Source organism: Panthera uncia, chromosome E1 (assembly GCF_023721935.1).
Source record: "Panthera uncia isolate 11264 chromosome E1, Puncia_PCG_1.0, whole genome shotgun sequence".
Classification (NCBI taxonomy): domain Eukaryota; kingdom Metazoa; phylum Chordata; class Mammalia; order Carnivora; family Felidae; genus Panthera; species Panthera uncia.
In genome coordinates this window covers 44070042-44090710 of record NC_064814.1, presented here as the reverse complement: position 1 = coordinate 44090710, position 20669 = coordinate 44070042, and the positions used below count along the sequence as shown (strand labels likewise).

Sequence of the window (20669 nt, the reverse complement as noted above, 5' to 3'; positions counted from 1 at the left end):
TTTTAGCTACAAAGTATTTCAGTTTACCATAAGGAGATGGGATTATCTTTTCTAGACTTTATTTATTTTTTTTCTGATTACTGACTAAATGTGTTTGGGAAATGCTTAAAATCTGCATTTCATATCCTGTATAATACATCTTTAAATAATAGCCTGCTCTGTTTTTTTTTCCAGGGGTGAGCCCCTCCAGACTCCGAATAGGAGATCAAGAGTTTGATTCATTGCCTGCTTTACTGGAATTCTACAAAATACATTATTTGGACACTACAACGTTGATAGAACCAGTTTCCAAATCCAGGCAGGGTAGTGGAGTGATTCTCAGGCAGGAGGAGGCTGAGTATGTGCGAGCCCTCTTTGACTTTAATGGGAATGATGAAGAAGATCTTCCCTTTAAGAAAGGAGACATCCTGAGAATCCGGGATAAGCCTGAAGAGCAGTGGTGGAATGCGGAGGACAGCGAAGGCAAGAGGGGGATGATTCCAGTCCCTTACGTCGAGAAGTATAGACCTGCCTCCGCCTCAGTATCGGCTCTGATTGGAGGTAACCAGGAGGGTTCCCACCCACAGCCACTGGGTGGGCCGGAGCCTGGGCCCTATGCCCAACCCAGCGTCAACACTCCGCTCCCTAACCTCCAGAATGGGCCCATTTATGCCAGGGTAATCCAGAAGCGAGTCCCTAATGCCTACGACAAGACAGCCTTGGCTTTGGAGGTACATAATGTGCAAAATGTAGAAAGAAGAGATCTGCTACAGGGTCTCCCTTTCAGACCTCTTAGAGCTTTATAGGAATGCTGAATACAAGCACCAGCATTGTGATGTTGTAGATGTCGAATCATTAAGTACTGATTTTGGCATTTAATGTTGGGTTTTCTCTTTTTTTGTAGAAAACCTATTTTGAAATGAGTAAGCTTAAAATTGTATAACTGAATGTTCTGATTGATCTACTAAACATACTTTGACCTCTTTAACTCCGCCTAAATTCACAGGAATTAACCTAAAATATTTTTTTCTCCTCTGCATTCTAATCTGATTCTTTCTGTTTATCGGTGTTGAAAATAATAAGATGGGCTCTATTGAAGTACTTAAATGGAGTTTTCCCACAAAACCATAATGTTTTTACTTTAGAGGGCATGGGGTTCCTTAGCATTGACTGATTGTGTTCATAAAGGAAGAATTCAGGAGGAACAGTGTAGCATAGTACAGGGGAGAAGAGATATGTACCTAAAAGCATACACTCCAAGGAGCAGCAGGTTTACTTGGCTTTTGTTGTTCGGTACCTTTGACAGGAGGGAAGCCAGTTCCTCCTGAGGAATAAATTCTTGCCTTTTACTGGTGAATAGTTAATCTTGGTAGCCCATCTCCTCTGGCCAACCGTTGCATTGTGTTTATTCTTTTATTCCTCTCTTTAGCACTCATAGCTTTGTCTCCCTGCCTTTCTGAGTTATGCAGAGCTAGTGGTTTAGTGTAAAAGCTTGTACAAAAGTGGTATGCTCTCCTGTCTTTCAGGGCTTACGATAGAATGTGAATTTAAGCAAGGAGCTACCTTTCATAAGCACAGACTGAAGTTATGTGAGTACTGACTAGCAGAGAAGGGGCCAAAGTGTGTTCTTATAAACTGAAATCTCTAAATGCTGTTTTCTTTGGGTTATGTTCATACACTGAGGAGTAAGAGCTGCTTAGAAGTGTTAGCCTATAGAATAAGCTAGGTTTTATTTGAATCAGTCTCTGATCATACTGGATTTGAAATTTTTCTTTTACATTCTGAATAGTGAATGCAAAGAGGGTTAGCTGAGTCATACAGATTTTACTGAAAAATTATTTTTAAAGTGCTTGTTTTTTGAGATTGTGCTGTGAGTTAAAAGTATTGTGTTTCTGCTTTGGCGAGAAACGAATGTGTGTTATCTAGGGCACACCACTTTTTCCCACTTTGAGTCTGGACATACAGCATGATGCTGGGCACATACATGACAGATGTAACTCTTGACATTTACTGCAGACCTTGTTAGCACTGGGCTGGAGTATGAAAATAGCATTCATGAAACAAGCCAGCCAAGACCCTGGAAAGAATAATTATCACAGTACTTTTGTTTCCATTTGCATTTCCTTTTTTTTTTTTTTTTTTTTTTTTTTTTTTAAAGTAATCTTAGTACCCAACACGGGGCTCAAACTCACAACCCCAAGACCAAGAGTCACATGCTCTACTGACTAAGCCAGCCAGGCGCTCTTGCATTTCCATTCATTCATTCATTCATTTGAGAGAGAGAATGAGAGAGATAGAGAGAGACAGACTTTTAAGCAGGCTCCATGCTTGGTACGGAGCCTGATGCAGAGCTTGATCCCACTACCCTGGGGTCATGACCTGAACCAAAATCAATAGACCCTCTACCTACTGAGCCACCCAGGTGCCCCTGCATTTCCTTTCTTGAAAGAGATTTCTTTTTAATGAAGTGTTGTTGTTTTTTTTAATATTGTGAGAATGACAGAGTTGGGGAGGGGCAGAGAGCGAGAGAAGGGAGTGAGAAAATCCCAAGCAGGCCCTGTGCTGTCAGCTCAGAGCCCAATGTGGGGCTTGAACCCTGAAACATGAGATCATGACCTGAGCTGAAATCAAGAATTGGACGCTTAGCCAACTGAGCCACCCAGGCTCCTCAAGAGAATTGTTTTTAATGATGCCTGCCTTGACTAAGAGATTTTAGTGCTCAAAGTGGTTGAGTTGCTCTCCCTACTATGAAACATAAATCTTGTGAATAACTAAGTAGAAAATAATTTATAAAAAAAAAAAAAAAAAAGAAGGAAAGAAAATAATGTCTGATTTCAGTAAGTTTTGTTTTTTGGTCAGATACTGGTTTTAAGCCACATATATTGATTGCTGAAGATGGCCTCTTTCAAGTTCGATACCCCACAGTAATAGCTTCAAAATACCTCATGTGCTTAAAAACACAGTGTCAGTTTAGCATCATACAATTTTAGAGCTGGAAAGGACCTTAGATATCTTTATCTGTTATATAAAAAGAACTGATGTTTAGACAGATTGGATTGTTCAGACTAATTGGAGGTAGAGCTATAATGAACCCAGATCTCATGTGGTACCTTTTCTACCATGCCCAATCTAATCTCTGATTCTTTTTGTTTTTTAACAGTGCCACTGCCCTTCTCAATGTAGGTTTTGTGTGATTTCACTGACAGCATATCCTCACTTGTACTGTATGCAAGGATAGTTGTGCTCTCAGTACAGTACAGCTGTATAGGAGACAGTTGTCTACAGTTCTTCTTTCCCATGTCTAGTTTTTTATAAGCTGATGCCTTGTCCTTATTGAGGTGAGGCTGGGAGATAAGAGTAGGAGGCTGTGGTGTTCTGACCTTAGCATTCTGGTTTAATAAAAACAAAATAAAGTAAAACATTCATTGCTATATATGACCCACTAGAAATCAAGATCTGTAGACCAGCGAGGTACATTTTAGTGCAGTTTTACATTTAACTTGAAATTGACAAATTAGAATCCTTGCATTTTAGAATTGGTAGGGCCCTAGAGATACTGTATTAGACCAGCAGTCTTCATAAGTTTTTTTTTAAGTTTATTTATGTTTAAGAGAGAGCGAGCAGGGGGAGGGGCAGAGAGAATAGGAGACACAGAATCTGAAGCAGGCTCCAGGCTCTGAGCTGTCAGCACAGAGCCTGACATGGGCCTCAAACTCACAGACTGCAAGATCATGACCTGAGCCAAAGTCAGATGCTCAATTAACTGAGTCACCCAGGCGCCCCTTCATAAAATTTTTTTAATGTTTATTTATTTTTGAGAGAGACAGAACGTGAGTGGGGGAGGTGCAGAGAGAGAGGGAGACACAATCTGAAGCAGACTCTAGGCTCTGAGCTGTCAGCACAGAGCTGGACGTGGGCCTTGAACTCACGCACTGCGAGATCATGACCTGAGCCAAAGTTGGACACTTAACTGACTGAGCCACCCAGGCGCCCCTAAGACCAGCAGTCTTCAGACTGCTTCTCAGTGTCATAAGAGTCCCAAGAGGTACATAGTGAGAGGGGGAATCGAAGGATGCAGGGCTCTGGCTTCAACCAAAGCAACTGTTTTTAACTGTGTTACGTATTTGGATCTCTCTAAGATTTTCTTTGAAGAAAGGATTTCTGTACTTAAAAACATAAATTTAAAAAACAGAGTTCACAAACCACCTGCCCTCACCTTAAAGATGGAATTTTTCTGCATTAGTACATTTATTCTGACCACAGTCCTCAACTGGAAGATTATTAGATATTTTCTCTTTTGCTATGCACCAGATTTCTCTAGTAAGGTTGAAGGGTTTGGAAAGTAGGGATTGATTCCAGCTGACCACCAAAGTAAGGGTATTCCTCTGCCCACTATAGTTCTGTGGGTCAGTTGGTCATATCTGGGGGGAATATAACTAAATCAGATACCTTCTGTTCCATTCTGGAGCTCCTGAGATTTTAAACATACAAATATGCAGTGTTTTAAAGGAGAGATACTGGCAATAACATTAGGGTAGTGCAGTGGCACCTTTAATTTTTGTTCTTAGATTTTTGTGTAATGGTTCCTTGGGAGCTGGAATAGGATGAATCTTATTTTATGAATGGCAGATGTTAAAGTTAATTTGATGCCTCTATAGACTGTCGAAAATAATCAAATTATCTTTAAATGTACTAATCACGTAACTTTCATTCTCTGATTCAACCTGGCATTTTGCCTTTGATAGATGATAAGACTTGAGAGTAATCAAGGAGCTTCTCAGGTATTCTTAGACTTGGACCTGTTCCTCAGGGCACAGATAGGAAAGGAGTAAATGTGCTTTGGGTCCCAGATTATATGCATTAGTGGCTACACCAACTCTATCTCCCCATGTGGAACTCTATGAAACCTAAGTTTTTAAACTTTCCTGTGTTGGAAAAAAAAAAAATTGAGATCGGAAAGTGTAAGAACACGAGTGGCAGGTTCTTGCTGTGTCAGTTTGGTTTGTCTTTTCCTGGAATTGTAATTACAGATTTCTGTATTGCTTATTGAGACAGATGTCTACTTTTCCTCTTCTTTCCATTCTTCTTGGACATTACCTTTATTTCAGCTCATAGAATCTCAGTTGGAAAAGACTTTTGGAGGTAAACTAATCTAGCCTCTCAGACATTAAAGGCAGATCTTCTGGTATCTTCACAGGTGATTTTTTAAACATCTGCTTGGATATCTCTACTTTTGGGGAACTTGCTGTCAACACAGAAGTATAGTCCAGAGGTTCCAAACTTTCTTGGTTCGTAGCACCTATAGTGTCTCAGTAACATTTCACAGTGTCCCAGGCCAAAAGAAATACATGACAGTTGCATTTCTTTAGTAGATAGGTTAAAATTTTATATCCTAATAACTTAGTACCCATTTGAAAAATAATAAACATAGTGGAAAGAAGACAATATTTAAGAAAAAAATTTTTAAGTTTATTTTTGAGAGAGAGAGTGGGGGAAGGGCAGAGAGAGATGGAGAGAGAGAATCCCAAGCAGGGTCTGCACCGTCAGCCCGGAGCCCAATGTGGGGCTTGAACTCACAAACCATGAGGTCATGACCTGAGCTGAAACCAAGAGTCAGACACTTAACCAGTTGAGCCACCCACGCTCCCCAAGAAAACAATATTTTAATTTTAATCTCAAATAACTGCAATTACTTAACTATTAAGACATGTACATCTAGGGGTACCTGGGTGGCTCAATCGGTTAAGCATCCAACTTTGGCTCAGGTCATGATCTCACAGTTCGTGGGTTCAAGCCCTGCATTGGGCTGTCTGTTAGTGCAGAGCCTACTTCAGATCCTCTCTCTGCCTCCCTTTCTCTCTGCCCCTCCCTTGCTCATTCTCTTTCTCTCTCTCTCAAAACTAAGTAAGAACATAAAAAAAAAAAAAAAAAAAAAAAAAAAAAAAAGACGTGTACATCTATTAGATGCCGTATTGTTTCCAAACCTTGAGATCATTTAGAACACTGCCATTCTTGTTTCTTGTTCCACACTTATTTCATGAGGTACTTGTTTTTTATGGTAGCTTGCTGCCACCTGGTTTTGCAAAGAGATGACATCTTTGAAAGGAATGTTGTGCAGTCTAGTGTAGAAATTGTCAGCTGCCTTGAGCTAGTAGTTCACGTGGCATAATAGATGTCAAGTATTGCTGTTTCCCTCAAAACTTTAACTGTGTCGCGGCACCCTTTGAATTTGCTGCAGTGCCTCTCTCTGACGCTACAGTTTGGGAACCTTAGGTCTAGTCCATTGTGTTGGTTTTTAGAAAATCCGTGGGGGGCCTGGCTGGCTGAGTTGGTTGAACATGAAGCTCTTTACCTTGGAGTTGTGAGTTTGAGCCCCACGTTGGGTCTAGAGATTACTTAAAAATAGAATCCTTAAGGGAGAAAAAAGAAGAGGAGAGCCTGGGTGGCTCAGTCAGTTAAGCATCTGATTCTTAATTTCTGGTCAGGTCATGGTCTTACAGTTTATAGGATCAAGCTGACAGCACAGAGCCTGCTTGGGATTCTCTCTCTTCCTGTCTTTCTTTCCCTGTCTCTCTGCACCTCTTCCCTCTCCCCCTCAAAATAAATAAACTTTAAAAAGAAAAAAAAAAAAGAAAATTCTTTACATTTAGCTAAAAATGTATCTAGTATATGTGGTTACCTCCCCAACTTGTCCAGGGGGATAGGGAACTTAGTTTTAGGTAGTATCGGCTGTGGAGCTAGAGAAGATCTGTTCTGACTTGGACTAGAATTAGGATGAGACCTATTTTCCAGGATTTGTTGAGATGCTTTTTCTTTTCATCCAGAAGCCTACCAGTTAAATCTCAAAGACCTGCCACTTTCTACCAATATAGCCCATGGCAATTTCAGTCCATCTCTGAGGCAAGTGAATCTTTAAGGCCGAGCTGTCTGCAGTTGTTTCCATTGATTTGCAAGACTGTAGATGTACCCTAAATATTACCTATTCCCTTAGATCAGAGACCTGCAAACTTTTTCAGTAAAGGGGTTTTCAGACCATACGCTTTCTGTCACAACCACTCAACTGTCATTGTAGCAAGAAAGCAGCCATAGACAAAACAGATGAGTTTGCTGTGTTCTGAGAGAACTGTTTACAGAAACAGGGAGCAAGCTGGATTTGGCTCATGGACCGTAGCTTGCTGACCCCTGTCTTAGATTGCTGTCGTTTTCTTAACTTTTGTTCTCCTCCAGCCAAATCTGGAAGTATTTACTAAATGTGTTCTTGGTGTGTTCAAAAATGTTTGAAGACAAGGCCTCTGTATTCCATCTCTGTATGTGCTTTTCTCTGGTTCTATTTATATGAATTTGTATGTGTTTCTTGTCAGATCTCACTGGAATCCTACAGCAAGTTAGCATCAAAGGAACACTGGTGATTGTTGATGCCTTTCCTGTTAGATAGTAGGGACCGAAACTAGAAAAGTAGTCACCTGGAGTTACACCAGCAAAGGAAGGAGATCACACAGTTCCCTGATGTCTCCTATTTAGCGAGTACCAAAAAATTAATGCTAATTGGGTGCCAGTATTTTTCTCACTATAATGGAAACTCACTGGTGAATATCGATTGGGTAGTCTTTTGCTCCTGGACCAATTGTAGATCTGACTCATGTGTACCAAAATTGTGATTTACCTTGGGAACTACACAGAGCTAGGGAAGAAACCAGTATTCATCAAATTCCCTAGGAGTGAAAACACTGAAGTAACCACATTCAGTCCTCTTTATAGATGATGCCATGATTTACTTGCAGGCTTGCGTCCAAGTTCATGACCTAGGATCAGGAGAACTGACTGGACAATAGAACAGTACCTCAGTGAAAGAATCATCACTGTCTCTCCTTTACAGGGTGGTGATGAAGTCTGCCTCATAAAAAGAAAGGTGAACTGTCTCGTGCTTCAAATCCTTTACAAAGTCTTTCTTATTCATTGATAGGCAAATTAGGGTTTTTTCCATCTATAACTTGAATTTTGAAATCACTAGTGTTAGAACACCGTTATTACTGCACTTACTGATTAGTACATTCCTTTGTATCTTAAGATTATAGCATTTCTGGAGCAAGTACTCTGTTTTGCTTTCTTTGTCTTTGGAATAGCATGCCAAGCTTGAACCCATATCCGTCCCCCTCATCCTCCTCGGTGTGGCCTTGGAAATCCTGCTTTAGTGAGTTGTTGCCTAACAGGAGGAGAAGCGTGAATTCTCGTGTTGTTTCTGATTTGGAGGAAGAACTGCACTTAGCGTAGCCCGTGTTTTCAGACTGCCCTGGCACCTTCTGAGCTCCCCCAGCCTGCATCCTCCAGGCTTGACAGCCACCTATTCTTCCAGACTACGAAAGTACTAGGGCCTCATGTGATCTAAGGATAGTCGTGTTGCCCTTGGGGTTTGCCTTTTCTTGACCCTAGGAATCCCCATGGGCTTTGAATATTGCAGTAGAAAAACTCCATAGGGTACAAAGGGTTATTTAATTTGATAAGATCTTCCTCGAAGTACTTGTACTTAAAGGCCACTTTGGACAGGTTAATTAGCCCAATTGACTGCTTACAATTTTTCTCTTTTATCCACTTAAATATCAGAATTAAAAAAAAAAAAAAAGTTATTGGGGCGCCTGGGTGGCGCAGTCGGTTAAGCGTCCGACTTCAGCCAGGTCACGATCTCGCGGTCCGTGAGTTCGAGCCCCGCGTCAGGCTCTGGGCTGATGGCTCGGAGCCTGGAGCCTGTTTCCGATTCTGTGTCTCCCTCTCTCTCTGCCCCTCCCCCGTTCATGCTCTGTCTCTCTCTGTCCCAACAATAAATAAAAAACGTTGAAAAAAAAAAAATTAAAAAAAAAAAAAAGTTAGAATTGTTTTAGAGTTGTGCCATAGCCTTTGTTTCACTCCCTGATGTTTGGGCCTCTCTGCCAAGAACCTGATCAACTATAAAAAAAAAAGGTTTTGGATTTCAGAATATGGTGTGGTTTTCCAGAGCCTCTGTAGGGTAGAGCCAAGACACCATGTGCGTTAGAGATGGCTCTGGTGTGTCCCAAGGTCTAATCTGTACAGAATCCACCCCTCACCCCTACCAGTACCATCTTGCAATGTTTCTCCGTTTGACCTCTGAAAGAAGAAAAGTCTGAGGGCAGGCCAGCAGGTTCTGTCCTGCTTGTGGAGCAGCTGTTGTGTTTCTGTGGTACTGATAAAAGCAAGAGGCTGGGCTAGTCCACATTTCAACCTGTCCTTCACTTCTCAGAGCTCTGTGGGATGCGATTTGAGATAGCATGTTAAATGCTTAAAAATAAAGACAATGTAACATTGAGAGAAAAGTGTTTAAATCTAGATTTTGGGGGTGCATGGGTGGCTCAGTTGGTTAAGCATCTGACTTAGTTTTGGCTCAGGTCATGATCTCAGGGTTTGTGGGTTCAAGCCCTGCATTGGGCTCCGTGCTTGACAGCATGGGGTCTGCTTGAGATTCTCTCTTTCTGTCTCTGCCCCTCCCCCACTTGCTCTCTCTCAAAATCAAATAAACAAACTTGAAACAAAATGAATAAAATAAACCTAGATTTTGCTATCAAGTAGAATGGTGGACTTAAGGGTATACCCTGAAGAACCATCTTCTCAAAAACCCAGAAAATGCGGGTAAAATATAACAAATTTTCATCTTTTCATTTAAATATGAAATCATTTGAGGGAGTGGGGTTAGGAGAAAAAAATATATGAAATCATTTGGTAAAAGGTACTGGTCCTGAGTATACAGCTTGGAGTTTTACATGTGTATTCACCTATGTGATAACCACCCACATGAAAGTATAAAACATTTCCAACACTCCAGAATGTTTCCTCATGTCTCTCTTGTGGGTTTTTAATATCAGTAAAATGATGGATTCAGATATGACAGCTGTTAGGGGTGTTAGATATTGTCAAACTAGCTTCCCCCCACCCCCCCCCCCCAATGCCAAGTAAGCGCTTCACCCAACATGGGGCTTGAATTCACTACCCCGAGATCAATAGTCACATGCTCTACTGACTGAGCCAGCCAGCACCCTGTCAAACCAACTTCTCAAACCGGGGGCCCTTGTCCCCATCTGGAGGGGAACTTAATGTGAGTGGCAATTTAGACTTTTGACATGAGTGTACACATTCCCTAGGTCTACTACCCTATGTCTAGCTACCAGAATAGCACTTAGCACGACATGAGTGTTTTAGTAGAAAATACAAATAAATACTAAGATGGGGAGGGGCGCCTGGGTGGCTCAGTCGGTTGAGAGGCTGACTTCAGCTCGGGTCATAACCTCACAATCCGTGAGTTCAAGCCCCACGTCTGGCTCTGTGCTGACGGCTCAGAGCCTGGAGCCTGCTTCAGGTTCTGTGTCTCCCTCTCTCTCTGCCCCTCCCCTGCTCATGCTCTCTCTCTCTCTGTCTCAAAAATAAATAAAAACATTTAAAAAAAAAAAAATTTAAGATGGGGAAAAGAAGTCCTACACTCGGTATAATTGACCTTAGCATAGCAAGAGGCTAGTGGTGTGATTGGGGGCTATAGGAACATCTTGACTTGTCATGGTTGGCTTGCTTGGACATCAGGAACTTTGAATTCAAAGATTGCTTGGAATAAAGAACCCTGGTGCTAGCAGCCTTGGGGGACTGCATTGTGCATGTGGATGCAAGAATGGACGTGCAGCATCTTTTCTTCTCCCCTTAAACCATCAGCCTCAATCTTTACAACATCAGCAGACTACACTGCTGCCTTTTCTCACCCTTATATTTTATCCCCTTTTCTCAGATATTCTCTAGTTTCTGTCTTCCTTTTTTCCGCACCCTATGGTCCCCACAACCACCTTAGGCCTCTGTAGTTCTCAGATAGTTCTTCAGGACATTATAGACAGACCAGTAGACAATCTGTTTCTTCTCTAAGATCAAGCTGGTTTTGCAGAAGGCTCTGGTCCTAAACTCGAGTTCACTTAAGCAAGTGGTTGACCTACAGACATTCTTAGGGAATCCTGAAGGTCGTGGGAGCATAATTTGAAAGTTCCTGCTATGGTAGAAAGAGCATAAATTAATTGGCTTTGGAGCCAATACTTCTGGGCTCAAATCCCAGCCCTGCTCCTGGCTATGTGACCTCAGGTATATCCTGTAATTGCTCTGAACCTCAGTTTTATCAGCTATAAAATGAAAAATTCCTGTTTTACAAGGTTATTATAAGGACTAGAAAATCGTTTATATAAAATATTTTGTACGGTAGGGGTGCCTGGCTGGCTCAGTCAGTAGAGCATGTGATACTTGATCTCAGGGTTGTGAGTTCAAACCCCATGTTGGATCTTGGAGCTTACTTAAAAAAAAAAAAAAAAAAAAAAAAAAAATCCTCTACAGTACTTAATGAAAGTTCAGTAAATAGTAGCTATTAACTTAATAAAACCAAATGAACAGTTATGCTTAGAAACTTCTTGTATGCTCAGAACTCAGATGTTGATAATTAAAGGGTAAAGTTCTTTAGTCCAGTGTCATATGGGGCCTGATCTCACCATTTGTTCAATATTTTGCCACAGGATGAATCCATTCATCAGACTGATTTTGTCTTAAGTTTTATAGGAGAATAGACGTATATCCTAGATTGTCAAAACTTTATAGTTGATGTTGCAAAGGAAAGTTTTTCATAACAGAAACGAAAACGTAATGTCTCCTTAATGAATAGGTACCAAGTGGCATTGAAGGAGCAACAAGGTCTGTTAGTACATGGTAGGGTGGGGGTGGAGAGCTGGCAGGCAGTGGTCTGCCAAGTAGAGCTTGATGAAGAAGATGGGGACTTTGCAGGGAGCTGATGGAATTTGGAGTTTTGGCCTATACCTGCCCAAATGGGAAAAGCCTTGCCTTGATAGGAAGGTGATAGAACACTTCATTTTCTGGGACCAGATGAAGTTGATTTCCATGATTATCTTCTCTGCAAGCACTAGTAGGTAGTGATATGTATACACTAGTGGGTTGAGGGATTGTGCTGCTGCTTGTATGCCAGTAGGGGTGGGGGATCTCTCCTCCTAGGCCATGGCCTGGGGGGCAAGCAGGAATCTAAGGGCAGTGGGTACCAGAAAAAAGAATACCGGCTCATTCTGGTTGGGATTGCTCTTCCAGAGATGATTAAAATTTCCAAAAAGTGTCATTTTTTAGGGCCCTTTCTATTTTCTGTACTCTGTGTTTTTCTGCACTGCTAAAATCACTTCTTCCTTCTGCCTGCACTAACCACAAGTAATCAGTCTGGTGGCTGGGGCTTGGGAGGCAGCAAATAGCCATTTCTATAATGTCAGCCCTAGAGCAATCACGTGGGCAGGGTATGCCTAACCAGAGAATGGAGTTTTTCAGTTTGCATTCATAACTGGAAATAAAGCGCTTTCCTTATTCTCCTCCTGCAGGTCGGTGAGCTGGTAAAGGTTACGAAGATTAATGTGAGTGGTCAGTGGGAAGGGGAGTGTAATGGCAAACGAGGTCACTTCCCATTCACACATGTCCGTCTGCTGGATCAACAGAATCCTGATGAGGACTTCAGCTGAGTATAGCTCAACAGTTTTGCTGACAGATGGGAACAATCTTTTTTTTTTTTTTTTTTCCAATTGTCATCTATACGATTTTCTTACAGACGTCAAAGCAGTCTAGTTTATATAAGCATTCTGTTACCTGTGATCTTTTTTAGACTGAACTACTCCATCTCTAGTCTCATTTACCATATTCAGGGTACGAAACTGGAGGGCTCGTGTGTTAACTTCTGAATTGGCAATTTTAGGCGATAGCAGCCATGCCTGAGTGTGTCAGAAGGGATGGGTATTTTGCCTCCTTTCCCTCAGGTAGTGCAGATCAACCTGTGGAAAACTGATGGACAGGAGAGGAATATTGGACACTGCTTATTACCCTGATTTACTCAATGGTTTTGTTTTCATTTTGAAACCATGCTAGCAAATGGCAATAGACTATTCCCTTCCACCCCCATGAAGTAATATTGCACCGTGTGAATAGGAAGTACCCAGTGGGATTGCTTTTTCATTTATAGAACATGACCACTGTGTGACTCATTCTGACAGTTCAGATCCTGAGATTTCTGAGGACACTACTAGAGGCATTTGTCTTCCTTCCTAGTCAATGCTTCATACTTTTTCTTGGGATTCTTTAAATCCTTGTCATTCTTTTCCCCTAAACCTACAAACAGGTTCATTCTTGAGAAAAGTATTTTTCATTCCAGATGACAAGCAGGATGTGCAGAGCACTTTATTCAGTGCATAGCTTTAAGCCAGTATTGGATTCACTGAGTGGACACCCAAACTCCCAGCTTTCTGCCTTCCCTCAAGGGGTCATAGGTTCACACTGCTACCACAACTAAACAGACTCCTGGCTAATGGGATCCAGTAGGGCCATTTCTTCTGAGTGCCAGTATCCTATTAGGGAACTCTCTGAAATTCTTAGCTTCTACTTGCTTGGAGTGGAAGGACCAATCACTTAGAATATTCCATAGAGGGTTGTAGGGCCAAATTCTGCCCTTTGCTTTATGTGCAACTTGTATACAAGTCAGATTAAAATTACATGAGTTTGGGGTAGGGTTAGCGCTTTTAAAAACATTTGAACCAATCATGAATTATGTAGTATTCATTTTACATGGCCAGAATAGTGCTTGAAGTGCATTACGTTATCAACTGCCTTCATTTTTGGCTCTTTTTCTTTGTGTTCCAGTTTAGTTTACAAATCCTTTCCAGTATGGAAGGTTTATGTGGGGTCAGGTGCTCCAAAGAATTGACTTCTGAGACCAAAAATGATCTAGGCTATTTAGACTACAATATGAAACCTTAAAAGTTAGTTCCCAGTCTAGAAAGGCACTTACTGGTCTATGGTGTGGTATGACCCATAGAAACACCTTATATTTTGCTTTGGGCCTCATTTTAGAAAAGTAATGTATCTTTCTCATTGTTTCTACATAGGTTAATGATTAATATGCATTCTTTGAACTATACCAAATCATGGTATCCCAGTGACTAGCACAATGCCTGGCATAGTCGGTGTGCAGATGTTTGTGTGAGTGAATGAGGGGTGTGCAGAAGCTCATTATACGGCACAGGGAAGCCAGCTGACACAGGATTACATACCACAAGCAAACTAATGAGTTGACGCTAATTTATTTTTACCTCACACTAAGGTAATGCTTGATAAATATATTAATACTCAACTTTTAAAAGTTAGCACAGTGCAATGCACGTAGTGGGTGCTCAATAATGTTAAATGAACATATTTGCAATACTAGACTTAATTCCATCTGACTACTCTTAAATTTTCAGTTAGAGCATAGATACTGTAAAATCCAAATCCAATTACACATTAAATTAAATCTTGTTTTCCTGAAAGTATGACATCTAAAATACTTGTAGAAAAACCTTGTCATAAACTGATTTGAATGTTTGTATTTTCTTTTGCCTTTGACTTTGATATTGGCTTGGATATGTCTCTTTTCATCATATGTAATATTAGTGAACATTCAACTCTACCCAAATCATAAGAATTTCTCAATGATCAGTTTGATCAGTTGTCTGAAGCCATTATATGAACTGTTGGGTTGGATTTGGCTGGGTGTGTCAGTTGTTAGACCTTAAATCAAAGGACTTCTAAAAAGTATCTTCCAAAAGCAAATGCTAGAATCCTATTCAAGTGCATATGTACATTGTCACAGAGCAAGTAAACTGTAATTGGCTGCTATATTTTATATAATCATTTCTGCAAAAGCCCAGTTTTTGGATACTAATATTTGACGTGGTTAATTCTTATTAATTTGTTGGAATTGTTTATTGTTAATAATGCAAATAGATAATTTTTAATTATCCTTAAGTAACATTTCACTATTAATGGTTTGAAATGGGTGGTCAGCAAACCAATTTGAAATAAAATATGAACATGTGCCATTGTATTATAACACTATACACTTTCTTGACAGTTAAATTTAAAAAAAAAATGTTTTTTTGTAGCATGTATTGTATATGTTTATAGTATATGTAGTAAATAAAAATATGGCCAAATGTTTGGCTTGGTGATCTTTTGAAGAAAGTAATCCTTGAATATTTTTCACAAAAGAGCTAAATCTTTTATGCTTAGGGAATAAGAGGTGTGTACATTCAACAACCTACGAACAATCATATAATCGGATAAAGGAACAATTATGTATAATCTGTGGGTACTCATTAAAGATGAGGTTAATCATTGGTGATATTTTGAACAAGGGTCTCCAGAAGTTATGAAATAAATTGATTTGAGAGGAACATAAGAGATTATGTAATGATCAAAAAGCTGGAATAATGTGGACAGAGAACATCAAACTTGTCCAGAAATGGTTATATGTGGGTGTAGAGAAAGTAAGGATATGGTAGGGGACTTTATAAAGCAAATGAGAAATTTAGACATTATATAATAGGTTTTTAGAATGTTAGTGTGGATAGATACACAGTTTAATTTCTCCTTTTTTATGTAAGTAGCACATTTTCAGGATAGATAATTTAGTAAATACCAAAAAAAAAAAAAAAAAGGTTAAACGTTATGTTTTTTCCATCCTTTCTCAAAGCACGTGTATATATCGAGACACACACAGTATGACACTATATATACCTAACAGGTTGACATTGTCCTCTAGTTTTGTGTCCTATGGGTGGTGAAGTTTTAAAATGAAAAGGACAGGGACACCTGGGTGGCTCAGTCAGTAGAGTATGCAACTCTTGACCTTGGGGTTGTGAGTTTGAGCCCCAAGTTGGGTATAGAAATTACTTTCAAAAAATGAAATGAAAAGGACAAGCTTTGCCAATTACTTGGACCCAAAATAAAACATCTCATTACCGCTGTAGACAAAGCAGATTGTCAACCCGGAGTTAAATAAAGGAATCTCCCCCAAAGGGAGCCAACTTTGGCATATACAAGCTTAACAGCAAGGTGATTTAAGTGTGTTTCGACTTTTTATCAATAAAAAATAAAGTGTTAAAATCTTGTTTTAATATGTTGAGTGTTGGGTTCCTTCACATAACTTTGAGTGCCCATACCTACTCTTATGTTTATGACCCTGACTTTCAGATTAAATTCTATTCCTTTTACAGATAAGAAGAGAGAAGAAGCCCCCTCTGTAGAAGAAAATGCGAAAATAGGCCTCTTGAGTTTGACAGGAGGAAACCAAGTATTTGGAGCTCTACTACCATACATACCCTGAATATAGAAAGAAATGGGTGGAGGGCAAGCCAGAACTAACCATCAGGAAGTGAGGTTCATAACGGGAGCAATGGTTGAGGATCCTCTAGGGATACAGGATGAAAGCAAGCAAAAAAAAATGAGCACCCAGCCTGGCTTCTGGTCAAAGGGATGCTTCCAGTATTTCTGTAGTTGGCCTGATTTTCTTAGATTTGAGATTTGCATTGAATCTGCAAGGTGGATACTAGAGTATTGACCAAATGGTCAAAGGTAAACTGACTTGGACAGATTTTTTTTTTCTATCCTCCTACTTGAAATGGGAAGACTTTGGACATTTTAGCTTTCTGGGAGTGGGAGGGAGAGAGATTGTATATCAGACCTGTGGAGGTTGACTTGTTCCAAGCCTCCTCTCCTTAATTTGGGACAATTTTGTGGAGTTTTCTAGCTTCATTTCAAGCTGGTGGCCCTGGTGGGCTTCTGCAAGGTTCTGAGTACCAGTAAGGAAACTAGGAAAGAGACCTGAGTTAAGATGTAAGATGGGCTCCTCCTTTCTCTTTTATGCCAGGAAAATACTGTGAGTGAAAACTTGGTACAATGTTAGGGTATAGTAATACTGTTTGTTGGATACCTCTGGGCTACCTTCATGTACTATGTAATGCAGGATTAAGCTTCCTGAAGTTACTGTGTTTGTGCAGGTTTGTATACTCAATGCTACCTCTCTCCCCTTAGACCTCCAGCGTGACCATAGGGCTCCTGTGAGCCCTTAACAGCTGGGAGCCCTAACACAAAGTCTTGACTGCCTTGGCTGGTGTCGCTATGGTGTCTAAAGATTACCTACTTGACCTCACTCATGGTTTTGTAATCTTTGTTTTGAGAGAGTGTCACATGAACCCAAGGATACCTCTACTGCCACAGAAGGGAGCTATTCTAAATGTGAAGTATTTTAATAAATAAATATGAAGTACTCATCTGTTGTCACTAAAGGGAGAGATTGACTTCATATTTTGCAGGCTGTTGAGCTGTCAGGGCTAGATGAGTGCTTCTGTGACTGGGTTTGATCAGATTATAGCAGCTCTAAGTGTGGTAGTTCCTACAGGATAGATCCTTGCCCTTGTGAATCTTACATTCTAGGAGAAGCAGGACAAAACCCACATCCATTGCCCCCATGGAGGCTGCTGGTGGCTTTCTGAAAGTGTTCTGTCAAGGTCACCAGACACCAGCTTGGTGGGCAGTAGGAAGGCACTCCTTCCTCTTTGTGGACATGGCCCATGCCAGGCTCGTGGCTTCACAAGTCCAAACAAGAGTGTGATGTAGATTATAACCCCTCTTGCCTCCTCAACTGATTGCCCTTTTCTGATGCAGAACTGTACGTGGTACTCAGTAAATAGTTTGGGTTATTCTTTTTAATGTTTCAGTTGGCTGCCCATTTATAGATGTCTCTCTTCCTCACATCCCCATCATCACCAAATCCTGTCTGCTCTGCCTCTAAAATATTCCCTGCATGCCTCTACCACCACCACCCAAGCAGCCATCTCTCCTGTAGACCACTGCAACATTCCCCTGGCCATGCACTTTCCCTAGTCTGTTCTTCAGAAAGCATCCAGGATGGTCGTCCTCGGCAGACTTGAGCATGGCATTCCTTTGCTTAAAATCATTTAATGGCTTCCTCTTAATCATAAAATACAATCCGTATTCCATAGAATGGCCTACATGGGAATGCTGACCTTTTCCTTGGCGTATCTTATTCTCTGTGCTCCTGGCAGGCTTTCCTTTCAGCTTCTCAGATGAGGGGCACCTGGTTGGCTCAATTGGTAGAGTGTGTGACTGTTGATCTTGAAGTCTTGAGGTGGAGCCTCACGCTGGCCATAGAGGTTACTTAAAAAGGGATGGGGAGCAAGTCAGCTCGGATAAAGAAGCCTTTGCCCATTCTAGGACCTCCCTTCCCCCAACTCTGATCTATTAACTCTCTTGGTTCCAGCTTAAATGTCACTTCCTCAGAGATGCCTTCCCCAAACCTACAAATCTTGTAATCAATCACATCATTCACATTCACAGTGCTCATCTCAAATTGTGGTGGTATATGTCTGTGGTCATTTCATTCCATCTCCTCTGTTAGACTAGAAGTCCGCTCCAGCAGGGCGGGAGCTATGCATGATTTGGTCATTCCATCTTGAGAGCCCAGCACAGAGCCTAGCTCACAGCCGATAATACACGTTTATTGAACAAAGAATGTTTCCTTCAGCAGAGTTTTTAGTGCTGGGGAATAGGGGCCCAGCCAACTACCTCTCAGCTGCTGTCTCTGGTTTCCCTGGTCTTGTGTATGCTCAAAGACTGTAGGTTCGTTTTAATATTAGACTAAAACCCATCAAGACAAGTGTATTCTTAATCCTACTCACCTATTTCCCCCCCCCCCCCCCCCCCCACTCCCTTCTGGTAAACATCAGTTTGTACTTTATACTTAAGAGTTTGTTTTTTGGTTTGTCTCTTTTTCCCCCCCTTGTTTGTTTTGTTTCTTAAGTTCCATATGAGTGAAATCATATGGTGGTTGTCTTTCTCTGACTGGCTTATTTTACTTAGCATTATACTCTCTGGATCCATCCATGTTGTTGCAAATGGCAAGATTTAATTATTTTCTATGGCTGAATAATATTCCTGTGTGGTTATATATGTATATGTATGTGTATATATTATATATGTCTTACATCTTTATGCATTCATCTGTTGATGGACACTTGTTTGTTTTGTCCTGCTTCCATATCTTGGCTAATTGTAAATAATGTTGCAATAAGCGTAGAGGTGCACATATCTCTTCAAATTAGTGTTTTTGTACTCTTTGGGTAAATACCCAGTAGTGCAATTACGGGGTTGTAGGATAGTTCCATCTTTAACTTTTAAAAAAATGTTTATTTATTTGAGAGAGAGGGAGAGAGAAAACACAAGTGGGGGAGGGGCAGAGAGGGAGAGAGAGAGAATCCCAAGCAGGCTCTATGCTGCCAGTCCAGAGCCCATCTCGGGGCTCAAACTCACAAACTGTGAGATCATGACCTGAGCCAAAATCAAGAGGCCGACACTTCACTGACTGAGCCACTCAGGTGCCCCCCACCTTTAACTTTTTGAGGAACCTTCATAAGATCTTCCATAGTCGCTGCACCAATCTGCATTGCTGCCAAGCAGTGCAGGGCGTGGGGGGGGGGGGGGGGCTCCTCGCTAGTTGTAGCTTATTTTTAATATCTCGTTTTAGCAATACTTTCAAAAAGACTGAATCCCATGACCAAAAATGTCAAGGTTATGTGCAAATTATTTTGTTCTAAAATGCCAGTTCTAATGAAAGTAGCTTAATATATCCTAAACATTATTCAAAGTAATTAGTTCTTATCTTGCCATTTAGGTCTCAATAACATAGACCGTAGAGGCAGCAAGTCAAGAAAGCAGCTAATGGGTGAGGTCCCTGTGAATTCTTTCTGTAAAGTATATAGTAAAGGGCGTGACCCCATTCCAATGTCAAGGTGGATTGCAAGTAAAGAGAAAATTGGCCGAGTCTGGGGCCCAAATCCTTTTATGAGCCTTGTGATACAGCAAGAAACAAGAAGAAAGCCAGATCCCATCCCCAAAGAAAGAATGTAACAAGAGGAAGTGGTTTATTTAAATTTTTTGACCACATCTTTTCTCTCAGTAGAATCAAATTCTTCCTCTACTTTCACTTTTTCTTTTGAATAAAAAATTGCCCCAGTTTTTCATTTCCCTTGTTAAGCATGCCTATGGGATTAGGTTTATGTTTGAACCAGCTAGTTGCTTCTTGTTTCTTAGCAAGCTCTGCCATACGATCAAGGCAGTCTTCTTGTTGTCATGACAACCTACATTTACATAAGCAAGAACTGGGGGAAAATATTTGTTGTTTGGAATGATTTGTGGTAAATTTCATCGTAATGGAAAGATATAGCACCAACTTGACAGGCTAGCAGCTAGAATTGGAAAAACAAGACAGACTTTTCCTATTTCTTTTAGTGAGATCTATTTGATAGGTGCCACTTTTGGCTATCCTAAGTACCACCGTATCTGGGAAAAAAAGGAAAGAATGTGATAATCTTTCATTCTGTCTTTAATCACATTTTCAGCAGCAATCAGGACTTGGTGTGTTTTTGAGAGGGAGAGGAGTGGCCTGTTCCAAAAGCAACGGTTATTGAACCAGAATCTTAATGACCCCCTAGGGGATCCACAGATAAACCTCCTAAGGGGTATGGCAGAGATGACTCGCTCAAATCCGTGTTCTCTTCTATGCACACTGCCTGACTACATTAACAGGACTCCCTTGCTGTTACGTAGGACCATGTGATTGACATCAGCCAACGGACTGTGTGCAGGAGTGTCTACGCCACTTTCGGGCCTGGCTTATACAAACCCCTACAGGTGCTCCTCCATGTTCACCATTTCCACCCGGCTGGAATGGAGATGACACCCAGGGCAGAAAGTTCATCCCCCTGACCCCTAAATGACTGCATGTA

At 40.9% G+C, this 20669-nt stretch overlaps 1 protein-coding gene across 2 annotated transcripts in view; it reads left to right on the top strand.

Moving 5' to 3' along the window:
* CRK (CRK proto-oncogene, adaptor protein) overlaps positions 1-19365 on the top strand; it is a 30072-nt gene extending 10707 nt beyond the window's left edge. Inside the window, exons 2-3 of one of the 2 annotated variants that reach the window (XM_049636730.1) lie at positions 175-710; positions 12381-19365. In XM_049636730.1, coding sequence (XP_049492687.1) covers positions 175-710; positions 12381-12518 — 674 coding nt within the window. In that variant the 3' untranslated portion in view covers positions 12519-19365. The remainder of the gene's footprint in view (positions 1-174; positions 711-12380) is intronic. The other variant, XM_049636731.1, reaches the window with a different exon arrangement.
* Positions 19366-20669: the final 1304 nt, after the last annotated feature.